This window comes from Simochromis diagramma, unplaced genomic scaffold (assembly GCF_900408965.1).
Source record: "Simochromis diagramma unplaced genomic scaffold, fSimDia1.1 OVJJ01000603.1, whole genome shotgun sequence".
In the NCBI taxonomy this organism is placed as follows: Eukaryota; Metazoa; Chordata; class Actinopteri; order Cichliformes; family Cichlidae; genus Simochromis; species Simochromis diagramma.
Window position 1 is genome coordinate 4,419,947 of NW_024387414.1, and position 15,019 is coordinate 4,434,965.

General features: G+C 37.3%; 2 protein-coding genes across 3 annotated transcripts; one reads left to right on the top strand and one right to left on the bottom strand.

Moving 5' to 3' along the window:
* Nucleotides 1-3,141: 3,141 nt before the first annotated feature.
* syap1 (synapse associated protein 1) lies at nucleotides 3,142-8,760 on the bottom strand. The gene is made up of 9 exons (XM_040011639.1): nucleotides 8,453-8,760; nucleotides 8,086-8,204; nucleotides 6,880-6,946; nucleotides 6,209-6,282; nucleotides 5,932-6,071; nucleotides 5,639-5,790; nucleotides 4,120-4,169; nucleotides 3,860-4,013; nucleotides 3,142-3,756 (listed from the first exon to the last, which is right to left on the bottom strand). The coding sequence occupies exons 1-9, from the start codon at nucleotides 8,652-8,654 to the stop codon at nucleotides 3,626-3,628; spliced, it is 1,089 nt and encodes a 362-aa protein (XP_039867573.1). The 5' UTR covers nucleotides 8,655-8,760; the 3' UTR covers nucleotides 3,142-3,625.
* A 200-nt stretch (nucleotides 8,761-8,960) lies between these two features.
* phospho2 (phosphatase, orphan 2) lies at nucleotides 8,961-12,988 on the top strand. Of its 2 annotated transcripts, XM_040011641.1 has the most exons (4): nucleotides 8,961-9,131; nucleotides 9,642-9,719; nucleotides 9,919-10,013; nucleotides 10,093-12,987. In XM_040011641.1, the coding sequence occupies exons 2-4, from the start codon at nucleotides 9,649-9,651 to the stop codon at nucleotides 10,656-10,658; spliced, it is 732 nt and encodes a 243-aa protein (XP_039867575.1). In that variant the 5' UTR covers nucleotides 8,961-9,131; nucleotides 9,642-9,648; the 3' UTR covers nucleotides 10,659-12,987. The 2 variants fall into 2 exon arrangements, with proteins under 2 accessions (XP_039867575.1, XP_039867576.1); XM_040011642.1 differs by lacking the exon at nucleotides 8,961-9,131 and having other exon boundaries at nucleotides 9,149-9,719; nucleotides 10,093-12,988.
* The last annotated feature ends 2,031 nt before the right edge of the window (nucleotides 12,989-15,019 follow it).

Sequence of the window (15,019 nt, forward strand, 5' to 3'; positions counted from 1 at the left end):
TGACTGAATCACTCTTTTGAAGGACTTTCTTTTCTCACCTTACTCCGAATTCCACTTCACATTTGGCTAGGACAAGAATTGTTTGTACATAGAAACAACACATTATATTGCAAGTACTTTAACTCAGTTTTGAGGGGGTACAGGTATGGGCATTTCTGGGAATTCAAAGGGCTTCAGAACTTCCATTTTATTCTCGTGGGAAGAATGTAAGAATGAGGCATAATTGCAAGGTCAACACTGTGGACCTCTGAAATTATATTGAAGTGGAAGAAAAGAACATTTGAAAAGCACTTGACCTGGTACTGAAAAGTTAGATGAGAAATTTGAATTGGATTGCCATGTTTCTCACACGACATTTAGTACACAAATGAAATTATTATTCGTTAGGATCTCACAAGAGACTGAAAAAAAATCTATTCATCTGCAATAATTAATATTTGGTGGCATGTTTCTGTTTTGGAAACTCTCTGCATTCTACACAAATATAGCATAGAAAAGAACAGGCATCAGTGACAACAAATACAGCATCAAGTGTACTATAGGATTAAAAAGTCAGACACTGTATGAAAGCAGAGGCTGGCCTCCAGTACTAATGATGTACTTGAATGTTCATTTAGTTTACTGGAGGGTTCTCTTGAGTTTTTAAGACTCTACTGCAAACAAAACAAAACAAAACAAAACAAAACAAAACAAAACAAAACAAAACAAAACAAAACAAACAAACAAACAAAAAAAAGATCACTGACTTCTACCGTCACTGACAGTAGAAAATAAAACTTTTCACATTTTTGTCAGAATGGATTTAGTGGATTTTATTCCTCATCATTTAAAAACTCCCCCAAAACCTCTATGTTATAGACTTCTAAGTGGCATGACTGTATGAAATATTTCGAAACATTTCAAAAGTTAGGCTGAAAGCTGAAAATGATAATAGGACATGTAAAGCACACCGATCATGTGAGTTTGATGTTTACAACATAGGCTACATGACTGTGTCGGTTGCACATCTTTCCTGTCTGCGGTCTTTGTCTTCATTTGTCTGTGTGTTTGTTTTTTATACATCTGTTGCTGTTTTAGACTGATGGCTATTATGAATGCCTGTTTTGTTCTGCTGAAATACTCGTGTTCCTCCCCCCAGTTTAACCAAATTATCTTTAATGTTTCATAACTTTCTTTAAACAAACATTTAAAGAAAACTGTATTTTTTTAAGCACTGAATATAAATTACTGTTGAGGCAGGAATGACTCTAATAATCATGCAGTTAACTGATAAAGCCTTGGCCTTTGATGTATTGATTATTTTCTTTCCTTTTTTGTAATCCAGCAACCTGAGATTAGTCTCAATAGAATATCTAGACTTTACTTTCAGTTAATGAGCATGAGATAAACTGATATGTGGCTGCTAACACCATTGTTGTAGCTCTGGCTCCACCCTGAGGCTGAACTGTGTTATCTGCTCTGGATACTGTCTTTGAAGGTTCTCAGTCATCCAGGTCATCGTAGTCAAAGGAGCTTGGAAAGAAAAGCGTCTGGACTTCTTTAAGTTGCTTGAAGACGTTTCACCTCTCATCCGAGAAGCTTCTTCAGTTCTAAGGTCAAATGGTGGAGAGTCCCAGATATAAACCTAGTGGGAGTTTCCCCCCACAGAGGGACAAAAGGACCCCCTGATGATCCTCTAATCGCCTGAACCAAGGTGTGAAACTGGGTGTGGGTCCCAATCAGCCAGAGTTTCGGGTGAGTTCATTGTGAAACCTGGCCCCACCTTATCATGCGAATTCCTGAGATCAGATGGTCCAGGATGTGAGTGGGCGTTAAGGCGTCTGGGAAGGGAACTCAAAACTGGATTATAGATGGCAGGCAGTTGGTGTCGTAAACCACCGCCTCTATTCAAAGATGGTCGCTCACAGTGGACATAGATGGCTTCTTTCACTCCTCTTTCAAACCATCTGTCCTCTCTGTCCAAAATGTGAACATTGGCATCCCCGAAAGAGTGTCCTTTATCCTTAAGATGCAGATGGACTGCTGAGTCTTGTCCCGTGGAGGTGGCTCTTCTGTGTTGTGCCATGCGCTTGTGAAGTGGCTGTTTGGTCTCTCCAATGTAGAGGTCTGGGCATTCCTTGCTGCACTGTACAGCATACACCACATTGTTAAGTCTGTGTTTTGGCGTTTTGTCTTTCGGGTGAACCAGTTTTTGTCTGAGCGTGTTGCTGGGTCTGAAATGCACCGGGATGTCATGCTTGGAGAAAACTCTCCTGAGTTTTTCTGATACACCAGCTACATAGGGGATGACAATGTTGTTGCGTCTGTCCTTCTTATCCTCCCTCGCTGGTGTCTGATCTTCTTTTCTGTGCCTCTTTGCTGACTTTAAGAACGCACATTTAGGATAGCCGCACGTTTTGAGTGCTTCCTTTACATGTGTGTGTTCCTTCAGGCTTAGAGGGAACATGTTCTGCCCGGTGGTGTAGGGTCCTAATTACTCCAAGTTGCTCTGGATACTCTTCAGCTGGGTGTAGACAGAGAGTGCTGAGTATATGGTATTTCAAAACTGTTTAATATGCAGGACTGCTTTGTTTTTTCAACACGGGATTAAATATTTATAATGATTTGCAAATTGCTGTTTTCTTTCATTTATATTCTAAAGACTGTACCAGTGATTTTGGAACTGGATTATAAAGCGTGACCACTTGTGTGAAAAGCAGTAGGAATGTATATACAAATGAATCCATTACCTGTCACTGAAAATTGTCACCAGTGTTCGATCTGGGTGAGGGGGCACTAAATCCTCACTGAAAGTCACCAAACATACCTCCGACTGTGCAGACAGTCACAAAACATAAAAGTAAAAAAAAAAACATAGTCAAGTCATTACACATAAATATTTTAAGGTAGAATAACGTTATATGTAGTAGGTCAGAGCTGATTTAAAAGATTTGTAACATAGTTTAAAAGTTTCCAAAGGAAGGTTTTCAGGTTATCAGCTGCAGTTATCAGTTTTCCTTGACTTTGTGTCCACCTTGAACATGAGGCATAATTTTCCATAACAGATGCATTTTTATTAAAGGCTGACATATAAAACAGAATGACACAGCAGTAGCAGCGAAACACACAGACAGATATAATTAGAGAGAAATGCACCTGGCAGTTTAGTGTTACAGTCTTCTTTATTTACATACATGTTACTTTACATTTGACTTTGACTAGTACTCTGTACTAAGATTATAGCAAGACGTATATACGACTGTCCAAGCCACCAGGAACCAGCAGTGAAAAACTAAGATTAAAAAACAAACAAACAAAACATAATAAAGACCATTTTTCTCCATTATAAAATTCATAGTACTTGTACTGGAGTATCATCTAGTGATATTTCTCATCAAAAACACAGCTGATTAGGAGAACCAAATAGAGGAAACTCATTTAGGAGGGAACAATGAACTCACTAATATGCCAGAAAATGACTGCTGCCTCCAGCAGAGGTGACACATTCTTGCTATAATTGGATCTACGACACTTCATCAGATACGAGATAGAAATGAGAGTCGTGTAAAGTTCCTCCCCTTGTGCATCAATGGTCACGATTCATTAATTTCAGCCCAGACAAGTGACTATAAACGCATCAAACACACTAGCTGTCATCAGACTGGAGCATCTTCTCGATCTCTTGATCCCACTGGTCATCTTTGTTGCCCGATTCAGTCACCACCTCATACTCCTGAAGTTCTTGCTGCAGCTCCTTTTCCCAGTCTGCTGATTCATCTGGATATGAAAGGGAGGAAATATTATGAGCAAAGCCATTCTCTTACAGAACAAGAAATACTTTGAGCTTAAAAAAAAGGATAGGAACTCTTCCAAAGCCAACCATCAGGAGAAGGACTGTCCTTCTTGTCCAGCACCAGCTGCTCCATCTCTTTCCTTAGGTCCTCCTGGTTTATGGCCGTTGAGTCAAAAGCATCACTAACAAACTCGGACACTCCGGGACTTGTTGAAATCTCCTCATCTTCTTCATGTGTTGGCTATGAGGAAAACAGGCAGCAGAGAAAGAGGAGAGCGACTCTTGTTTTTTTTTTCTTAACTTCTCAAAAGGAGGTTGGAAAAGTTCAACGTGTGCAGTGCTTTTACCTTCTGTATGTCACTGATGGAAACTGGCGGCGTTTTTGGTCTGACATTGTCTACAAAGAAATAACACATTGATATTACAATGGACTTACTCTTTAACCTCTGACCTTTGGACGGTGTCTGAGGTCATTTATCAAAATATGAGCACAAACCTTATTAGCTTTTACCATGGATGCCGCCTGATCCATTTAGGTAACTCTATAATACTATATGATATGACTTCTTTACCTTTCAGTCCTTAAATAAAATATCTAATTTGTTTACCAGTTCAACCAAGCAGAAAATAAAAAAGAAATGACGTTTTACATGTTTATACTGAATAATTAAAAAAGACAGATTTCTTTCCCTAATTAAACAATTGAATCAGACATTCAGATATTGTGTTGGAAGTCCACAGAGCTTCCCAAACAGTCCACAGGTGCTTCCCAAACCGTACTAAAACAGTATTTAGCTCCATTTTATACATTGTAGCAAAGTACTGTGACTTGGGGGTAGTGTTAAAAATATATGGAACAACTGGTAATGTGGGCTGCTCTTTATGTTTCCACCGGTTTTGATCCTTTAGCTTAGAGAGGAAGCCTTCATTACATAACATGCCTCTTCCTGGTGATCATCCTTTTCCTGGTTCCTTTAGCTTATCAACCAATCAGCATTCTATCTACATAAACCATCACTGTTGGGTAACTTGTTCTTGGCTTTTTGGACAACTGCCCTCAGCGCTACTGAAAGCCTTTGTGTTTGCTGGATTACAATTTCTCTCTCTCTGTAGCCAATGAGCTACTCAAACAGACAAGGACAATAAATTCCACATCAGTCTTAACAAACACTGTATGTGCCCATTTAAATAAGGGAGGAAAAGAGATTTCAGCGATGCATTAAGATGATTGGGTTTTTCCATTTCCTTCATTATTATTTCACATCAAATAGACACCTTCCTTTTATTCTGAATGCTGTTGCCAGAGTATCAATAAAGCCCAAGAAAAGAACACATGGCAGCAATTTCTGCCATTGATTCCAGTGTGTCAGAGAACAATTTAAAGTACTGCTGTTTGGATATAAAGCTCTCTGTGGCTCTAGACCACAAAAGATCTGACTGAGTAATCTTTATTGTACAAGTACTCTTGAATTCTCAGACCATCTGGCAGAGGGATGCCAACTTTTCCTAGAAAACAAAATAAATATAGCTTTTAGCTCCTTTCACAGTATCTGCTTTTACATTTTGAACTGATATCTTTCCAACTTTAAGAGAGAGCTGTGCCCCTTTCTTTCTTACATGGTGTTTAGGTGCCTGCAAACTGTAAAATAACACAGCCTAAGTTGCAGGACTGTGAAGGTCTTTGACTGTATAAACCACCTTTATAAAGCCATGACCAAAGATTTTGAAAAGAGATTTTCAAATCACTACATTTAATTTTTCCACTGTGGAATTGGGGTTGTAAATCTGCCCTGCCTTCCTGCAGCCGTGATACCACAAAGTTTTCTTGGTGATCTCTACCTCTCTAGCAGAGCTAAAAATTCAGACCTGTTAGGACGATGTCTTCAGGTGAAACACTGGCCCCTTTGTCCACACTATCGTTCCGCTGCTGCTGGGCTGCCAGGGCTGTGAGCTGAGCCGACTGCTTGATCAGAGACACCCGGTAGAAATAGTTCCGCCAAAACATCTCCTCCTTCACACTGTCAAACACAAACATGTCACCATCCATTTTTAAATATCAGTTTTAGGTTGACTCTGCTATAAATGGAGGCAAAAACAGGTACATTTGCATGCACACACACACACACACACACACACATAAATGTTTGAGGAGCACTGACTGTTTAGGAACCAGGTCAAAGCGCATGCGATTGAGGAGCTCATCTTCTTCCAGCATGACTGCAGCTAAAGGATACATCTGCTCCATGTCAAAGTGGAACTGAACACCAGCGGGAGGGTCGCGGAGGAAGTTCCTCTTGTCCTAGAATCAGCAACCAAAACAGCTCAGTTTCTATTCAAAGCATAATTTATAAATTTAAATAAGTAAAACAGTAGCCACAAAAATAACTACCCATTCATACATTTGTACTATATATTGTGCATGATGCCTTTGCTTACAGCGGACAGAGCGAGAATCTGTTGCTGGATTGTCTCCTCTTCATTGTAGCCGACCCAGGGTGGCACTGCTGCTTCTACACAAACATCAGAGCATGTGTGCACACACACATTCAGTCATGTACCATCAGTCATCAGTTCCAATCCTTATCTCTGAGATGCACACATGTACACACCTGGCTCTCTGTAAATAGAAGCTGCTTGGCCAGTAAGTGACGTATGCTGATAAAATCGTGATAACATCATTTCTGCTGCCCCTCACAGGCGCAATGTAAAAATAAAGATTACACAGTTTATCCCAGTCAGGTCTCACAAGACTCCAATTTTAAACAAAGTGTGTCAATTTCAAAGTGTAAGTCTTGCTTTCAGAAATTTATATTTGAACTTTTGATTGATATATTTATTTTCATAGTGGTTCAATAATTGACTTTGGAAAACATTATGACTACACTTCATTCACCTTGTAGCACCAGTTTAATTCTTCATTGCTCAGATTCAATAAAATTCTGGAAATATCATGCAGCGATTTTGATCCATATTGACATGATAGCACCACACAACTGCTGCAGATTTGTCACTGTAATCCCAAAGGTGTGTAATCAGCGTATGTGGTGACTGTACGGATCATTTGAGGTCATCAGTAAATAACATTCATGCTTTAAAGTCTGGTTTACCTGATTTCTTGGCCTTCTTCTCCTGGACAAATTTCTCTTGCTCTTTTTGGAAGTCCCCTAAAAATGTCTACACACACACACACACACACACACACACACACACACACACACACACACACACACACACACACACACAAATAAATAGATTGGAAAAGCTGATGCATAAATGGAAAGTGTTAACAAAGCAGGAAGTCCTGAAAAAGTTATGATAAAATCCAGGATTTTACTTGCATATGAAAAAATCTGGAAACTTTGATACAAATTTTAAACTTTAACACTTTTAGACTTAAAAATACTTTGAAATTTTTTTTAACTAATGTTTAATCTATGGAAGCTTTATTTGCCCCAGATATTTTTTAATGATCTAACTGCCAAAAATAAGAAGAGGGTGTGTAGACTATATACAGCACAGTGCGCTTATGTGTATAATCAAACCTTTAAGTCCAGAGGCCAATGCTACTTAATAATAATACAATACTGCTTATCCAGGTAAGCTCAGGTTTAACCCCTGGGTTTTCTGTACTTTGAAGGTGGTTCACTTCTTACTCTGGGTAAATCGCTATCCGGAGCAAGTTAAGATCCAGAATAGAGATCAGCAGATATGAACTCACTGCCTACTGATTAATCAGTTCTCCAGAAAATAGCATCACTATTCCTGGAAGATATCTCAAACTTCTGTGCATAAACAGGAGTCTAAAGTTTTCTTCTATAGCATCTACTGTCTTTGTTTTCCTAATAAGAATCAGAAATAAATACTATAGATTTCTAGACACAACTTTATTCTTTTGGTTTTAATAAACAAACTATAAGTATTAATATCTGATCCTAAAATAGGACACCGACAGTGTACTTGCTGAACTCATATGAAACTTATGTAGACCAAGCCAATATTTGAATAAAAAAACAACAACAAAACAAAATCTTTACTCTCAAACCTTTAAAGTTTGCAGCTGAGAATATCAAAAATAAAACTGCTGGGAGAAGGTTATGCTCATCTTCTTATTAGACTGCCAGACAGTAATCTTAGGTTTCAGAGTTCTAGGAGAAACCCTGGGTTAAATTAGCGAACTGATAACCAGCTTTGTGTGCCAGTTCGGGGAAAGCAAATACAGAAAACTGACCTACAAACCCACAAATGCACAGATGAACCCCACGCCGTTTTTAAAATCTGAAAAACCAGTCAAAAAGAATCTGAGAGCAACATGCCTTGTCTATGATGCCATCAATTTTTCCTTCTTCCACTGTCTTCTTGATGGTCTGGGCAGTCTCCACCATTGAATCAGAGATTTTCTTGGTGGCACTGGAAGCAAAACTGAAGATGTAACCTTCAAATGGAGAAAGAGTCTGTTAATAAAACCATTGCCACTGCAATAAAAGATACATATATGAGAGAACAGATTCTCCTGCAGTCATATTTGCTCTTGCTGGGAGTGAAGAACATACAAAAAAGATGAACAGGAAAAGCCTTCAGGGTTCAACACAGACAGAAAGACTAACGTCACGCTGAGTAACTTTGAGCACGTAGCTTAGAGTTAATTAAGAGTTAATCATCCAGATATGAGCTGTTCCTCACCGCCGAGTCCTGTGGACTGTTCCGAGTTTTCCTGCTCCGCCTCTGGTGTTCCATCCTGGTCAGCTGGCTGCTGTTTGTTTACCTCGGTTTGTGCTTCTACCACCTTCTCTTCCTGCCCCACATTCAGCTTTTCCTTGTCAACCGACGTCTCCGTAACGGTCGGGCCCTCCAGACCCAACCACGTCCCTAAACCTTTTAACATGCTGGTGGAAAAACACCGATCGATTAAATTAAAGATACAGAAAAACAATCTGCACGGACTCTCCTGACTATACAACCAGGAAATAAACTGACGTTTTCTTCTTCTGCGTTCTCGTGTGTGCACTTGTGCGATACTGCCACCCGGAGGCCAAATATGGGAAGTCTGGTTTGATGGATTGTTGTTAGTGCTATGGTGGAATATATGAATTAAAAAAAAGGGTATTTATCAGTAAAAACTATCACAAAAGTGTTGCACGTTGAAAGATCTACACCTTTCCTAAAGTAGAAAGATGGTATGTCTTATAAAGTACGTGCTCATTGTTGGCAGTAGAGGAACTGCTACGTTTTAACGCAACACCCAAAAGAAGCTGCAGGTGGCGGTAATGAGCTGAGATTTGTTCCACTTTTTGCGGCAAAGCAAGATAAGGAGAAGGAAGATAAGGAAGATCGGTGAATTCCTGACGGAGGACTCGTACCGGTAATTTTGGAGTTGCTCAAAATTTTACATTATTATTATGTGTTTTATGTGTATTTATCTTGGGTATAGTTTACTACAGTTTATTATAGAAAGCTATGTAATCCCAGTCACGTGTCTTCAGCACGTTAGGAACCGCTGTGACTGACTGACTAGCTCTACCCGTGGGCTGTTTACTTGTAAGGGGACGAGTTTACACCACACTTCCTTTAAAAATTAAGGCATTTAAAAGTTCGTTAGTTTTAACGTAGTTTTGATGGAGAAAGGAATAATAAATATTGTTAAATAAATGTTATTTGACATGTCAAGTAAGGATCGGCTTTAATGGGAAGGGTAATTTTTAAGAAGCGGAAGTGTGGGCTCAGTTACTTGTGTTTTGAGCTGATAAGACGTAAATAGACCGGTTGAGAGCAGTATCCGTTACCAAACGAAATAATAGAAGGGTGGAGCTTAAAAATAACTATTATCTTGCTTAATTTATTAGTTAGTTTTGTGTGCTATTTTGCTTTTAAGGTGCCAAATGAAGATTCTGATGGTGTTTGATTTTGACCACACCGTGGTCGATGCCAACAGTGACACTTGGGTGGTCAGGTAGGTCAAGAAAGTTTTACTTCAGCTCTTTCCAGGTTTCTTGTCATCTGTATGTATTATCTTGACAAAGATTTTCTGTTGCACTGCTCCCGCTACTCCTCTGTAATTACTGTTTTATATTAGGACTTTAATACACCATTAGAGAAACACTATAGCTGAGTTATCCTGATTTCTCTTATTTATATATTCCTTGTGGCAGGTGCCTTCCTGATAAGACACTTCCTGGCTCTGTGGAGAATTCGTACAGAAAAGGCTACTGGACTGAGTACATGGGCAGGGTGCTGAACTACATAGGTGAGTCTGTCATGCTGTTTGTTTTTGTTTTACTACTTCCTGAAATCTGCCTTCAACATTTTCTAATCTATGCCCGCAGGGGAGCAGAAGGTGAGCCCAGACAGGGTTCGCAGTGTGATGGAGACCATCCCCTTCACAGCTGGAATGACTGAGTTGCTGACATTTATAGCAGAGAATAAAAGTGCCATTGACTGCATAGTCATCTCTGATTCCAACACCTTGTTTATAGAATGGATTCTCCATGCTGCAGGACTCCAGGCGGCTGTTGACAAGGTTTTTACCAACCCAGCTAAGCTCAATGAGTTGGGCCACATTGAGGTGCAGTGCTATCATTCTCATGCCTGTGATCAATGCCCTGTCAACCTCTGCAAGAAAAAAGTCCTGGAGCTTTACCTTTCTGAGCAATCTGATGCCGGTGTGAAGTATGAGCAAATCTTTTATGCGGGGGATGGGGGGAATGATCTCTGCCCTACTTCCTGTCTGAGAGGCCGTGATGTTGTGATGCCAAGAAAGGGATACACTCTGGAGAAGCTGCTAGCCAAACTGGAAGGCCAGGAGGGCAACTTTTCTGTAAGAGCTAAAAACATTGCCTGGAGCAGTGGCACTGACATTCTCCGGGAGCTGAAAGCAAGCATGCAGTCGTAGCCGTGGCACATGAAATATTACAAATATTGAGCCTGCACTGCAGGATCCATTGTGCTGCCTGTATTCTTTTTTTTTCATATTATAATTCAAAATTTTAGAAGATTTCATGAAATTTTTAATTTATTTAAAACGACAGCATTTGCACATGTAAACCAGTCTTTTAAAAAGGGTAATTTGTCTGCAGGGAAATTTACCTTTATCTTTTATCGTCATGATCTTTACAATTGTTCTAATTTTCCGTGGTGATCGAAAATAGAGGCGCCTGAAACCACTAACAATACATAGGCAGTGTGTCACAACGGCAGCTTTTACATGTGCAGTGTGTGTTAAATACTACGTAAGAATTCAGTTAAGATTATATTTAGTATAGTATTCAAGATCTGTTGTTGGGGCTGATCCAAGAAGCAGAGATGAACCAGCAAGTTAACTTGATCTGATAAAGTAGAAGTCAGGGAAATTTCTGAGCAGATTTGAGACATGGATTAATTTTAGTCCCAGACTACAAGAAAAATTAAAAGATGTCTCCATTGAAATGTTTCTGGACTAGGGTTTCTAGAAAGGTTCATGTTAAAGGCATTTTGTTAACCTGAAAACCTTAAATCAGTGTACTTCATGCAGTCTGCACTATATCTAGCCACGGTACTGTGCAAAAATATTGAGCCACCCCTTATTTCTTTATATTTTGGTGGAAAGATAGAAAATTGGTACAGCAGTTTATTGAAACATGTGGAAACATGCATGGAAATTAAGTATATATATAACAAAAACAGCATTTTTCTACAGTTATAAACATAAAAAGTCAATATTTGATACGACCTTTACTTTTCAAAATTTTAAAGTTATTAATTTATTTTATTTTTTATTTTCCCCAAACCACGAAAGAGCCTCCTGTTTTACACACTGACTGATGTGGATTTCTTCTAAAAACACTTTGGAAATCAGCTCACTGGTACTATAATGCAAATTCATGCCTGTCAAACTGTGTCATCTTTGGTGTTTTTTACTACACAAGTGGGGACATCATTGTGTTTTTGTGACAGGCTGCTAATAAACATGTGCTAATAATAGGCCAAAAGATAAAAATTTTAATTCGTTCTTTGTTTTGTGGGTCTCAACACACACTAGCTCAATTTCCCAACCTTGAATTAAGCCTGGTGATTAAACTCTTTACTCAGTGAAGACCTTCACTGATGTTCTTTTCTTTCTTTTTAAAATTTTATTCATTTTGCGAGCACCAGACTCGGTCTGTGTTTGGGAAACTGGCTGACTGGATATATGTTAATATTTCCAAAACGATGAACAAACAATGGGTTCTGGATATTGCATTTAATTAAATTTGCATTATAGTTTACAAATGTTAGTCGTCTCTTCACATTATGACTGAAAGCTTCCAAAGCACTCCTACTAACTTGAGTAATTTTTCTTTATGAATCTGAGAAAAACACTATACCAGTTCTTCCCTGCTATATTCTGTGTAAGACATTTTGATTTCTGAAAAGAAAAGCACTGATGTTACTGATGGCATTATGATGTGTTATATTTAAATGCTCCAGACAGTGTTACAGCATGCACCATACCAGGAACTTGAAACTGCCAAATGGCATGAAGTTGTCTGTCTTAGTGTAAACTGACTAAAAATACGTCTGTAAAAGGCACATTATAATGTAACTAATACATACTTTAAGGTGCTTTTGTCAACATTTTGAATGTAACATTTTTACATGAACTTACCTCAGCTGATGTCTGGTTAAGAAAGATTGAATACGTTTCAGCAGTTTTTCTACAGTTGCAATTCTTTGTTTGGGGTGTTGCAGATGAACTCATTATTATAACTGGTCCTAAATGATTGTACTTGTTTAATGTTATTTAGCATTTAATAGAGCTGTGCTGCTCTATAGTTCTGAATCTTTCTGTTCTCCAGTATTGTCAGCTGTGTTTTACAGATCAGGTCTGTTTGATTTTTGAAAGCACGTTTGGATTAATGTGAGTAGTACATTAAATATAATATGAGTGCATAAACCACCACTACCCTATAAGCTACATGAACAATATTCCGTGTTTGTTTTTACCACGTTAACTCTGAAGTATCAAACAGCCTCATTTAGGATTTTGCTCAGGTTTCTTGTGGCCAGTATGTATTATCTGAATAGACTATTCAGTTTTTATGTACAATTTCAACAGCCGTGCTCATGGAGACATATATATGTATATATGCATTGATTGACTTTCTGTTGCCACTGTCACAAGCCAGTTTGATAAAATAATATTGTGTGTTGTTAATGTGTAATTCCAATGATTAAATCAAATTAATTACCTCTTTGATTATTTTTTCTCAGGTTTTACTCAAATCCTTCTAGAGGCAAGTCTTACTTCTCACCAGCAGTGATAAAATATTGGGGCCATATCTTTAAAGTATTGTCTCCAATATATTTCCAAATTAATGCAGTGCAAATATTTTCCACTGCAGTAATTAAGATGGTTTTGTAACACTGTGATGGTGAGGTGAGATTTCATTATATTGTGAGGTATTGCTTTAAATCGTGTTTCACAATGAGCAATTATACTAAAAACACTAAATGCAGTCCAATAGATTTTTGAGGGGTACTGACTATACAGACTCATAAATGGATGAAAACAAGCTTCTCGTTAGAAATATTAAATGACAATGACAATTATTTTTATTATTTCTAATTAAGATTAATTGTTTTCCTAAAATCTAAAGTAATTTTACCACTCAGTGACAAATATAAAAGCTAGCTTCTAGACTCTCTAGATGAAAGGATAAAATGAATTGAATTTAACGACACACATATAGACATACATATACATACACACACATATACATACATACATATATATATATATACATACATATATACACACACACACACACACACACACACACACACACACACACACACACACATATATATATATATATATACATACACATGTGTATATATACATACACCACACAACACACACACAACCAACTATATATAATATAATTACATACACAGACATATATACAATACATATACATACACAGTGTTATATATATATATTATATATATATATATATAGATATAGCACACACACACACACACATGTATATATGACATATATACAATATAGATAACAGATATTTTGATATATGATGGTATAATATATAGGTTATATATATGGTATATTGTGTGATGATGTGTATGTGTGGGTGTGTGTGTGTGTAGTATATATATATATATCTATATAGATATTATCTAATAATATATATAATATATATACACACACATATATTATTATTGTATATAGATATATATATATATATATATATATATATATATATATATACACACACTGCCGATGGACCGTCCTGGGACCTGTCCCTCATCTGGCTCGGAGCTGTCCTCCTCTGTGGGCCTGTAAAACACAGCACAAAACACAAAGAAATGAGAAGGCTGCTACTACACTGTTCCAAAAAATAGTAATGTCAAAGTATCTTACTGTATATCTTACAGTTTTGTACTGTCTTTCTAGAATATCATTAAATTTACATAAGTAGACCGTGATTTTACATGTCAAAGGTAAAATAACATAACATCACTGTAAATATAGTAAAACACAATTTACTTGTTTTTTTAAATATATTTTTTTGTACATATGCATATTTAGATTGTAAAAATACATTCAGAAATGTATCATAATTTCACAAATATTTGTCTGTTATGTGAGAGAATGATCTGTTAAATTCAAATGTAATAGTATGGAAAATATATAAAATGATCGAAAATGAATGAAAATAATCAATAATTAAAGGAGTATTTCAATTATAATTTTGCTGAAAATTTCATGTCATCTTGGTCTGATTCAATGATTCAGAGGTAACAAGTGAAAATATAATTAATAGGAATAAAAACTAAAAAAAACCATATAAAACACTGCACGGCCACACTGTGCTAATTATATATTTTAAAAAATAAATGTAGAGGTAGGAATTGCAATTAATAAAAATCTCAAAGTATTCACAACATTCCTGAACAGAAATAGACCTCTGCACCTGGGGTGAGGGTGTGGCCATGAAAACAATGTGACATGCCATTGGATGTTGGGACACATAATAACATGACGCTAAGCATCGGCCAATGAATGTGAACTAACAACCACAAGGTCGTGGGTATGGCTGCACTGTAGGAAAAAATCCTAATATAAAAGTATTTTACTGTGCATTGTACAGTTTTGTTCTGTTCTTCTAGAATATCAGCAAAGTTACGTAGATAGACTGTGATTTCACATTTTAAATGTAAATTAACATTAAATCACTGTAATGTAATAAAACATAATTTTCATGATTATTAACTGTA

Excerpts from the sequence above, each read along its gene's own strand:
- syap1 (XM_040011639.1), bottom strand. The coding sequence starts at position 8,654 with ATGTTAAAAGGTTTAGGGACGTGGTTGGGTCTGGAGGGCCCGACCGTT. Across the intron at positions 8,205-8,452 it reads ACAGTCCACAGGACTCGGCG|GTTACATCTTCAGTTTTGCT; the intron begins GTGAGGAACAGC and ends CTCCATTTGAAG. Across the intron at positions 5,791-5,931 it reads TTTGACCTGGTTCCTAAACA|TGTGAAGGAGGAGATGTTTT; the intron begins GTCAGTGCTCCT and ends TGTGTTTGACAG.
- phospho2 (XM_040011641.1), top strand. The coding sequence starts at position 9,649 with ATGAAGATTCTGATGGTGTTTGATTTTGACCACACCGTGGTCGATGCC. Across the intron at positions 9,720-9,918 it reads AGTGACACTTGGGTGGTCAG|GTGCCTTCCTGATAAGACAC; the intron begins GTAGGTCAAGAA and ends TCCTTGTGGCAG. Across the intron at positions 10,014-10,092 it reads CAGGGTGCTGAACTACATAG|GGGAGCAGAAGGTGAGCCCA; the intron begins GTGAGTCTGTCA and ends CTATGCCCGCAG.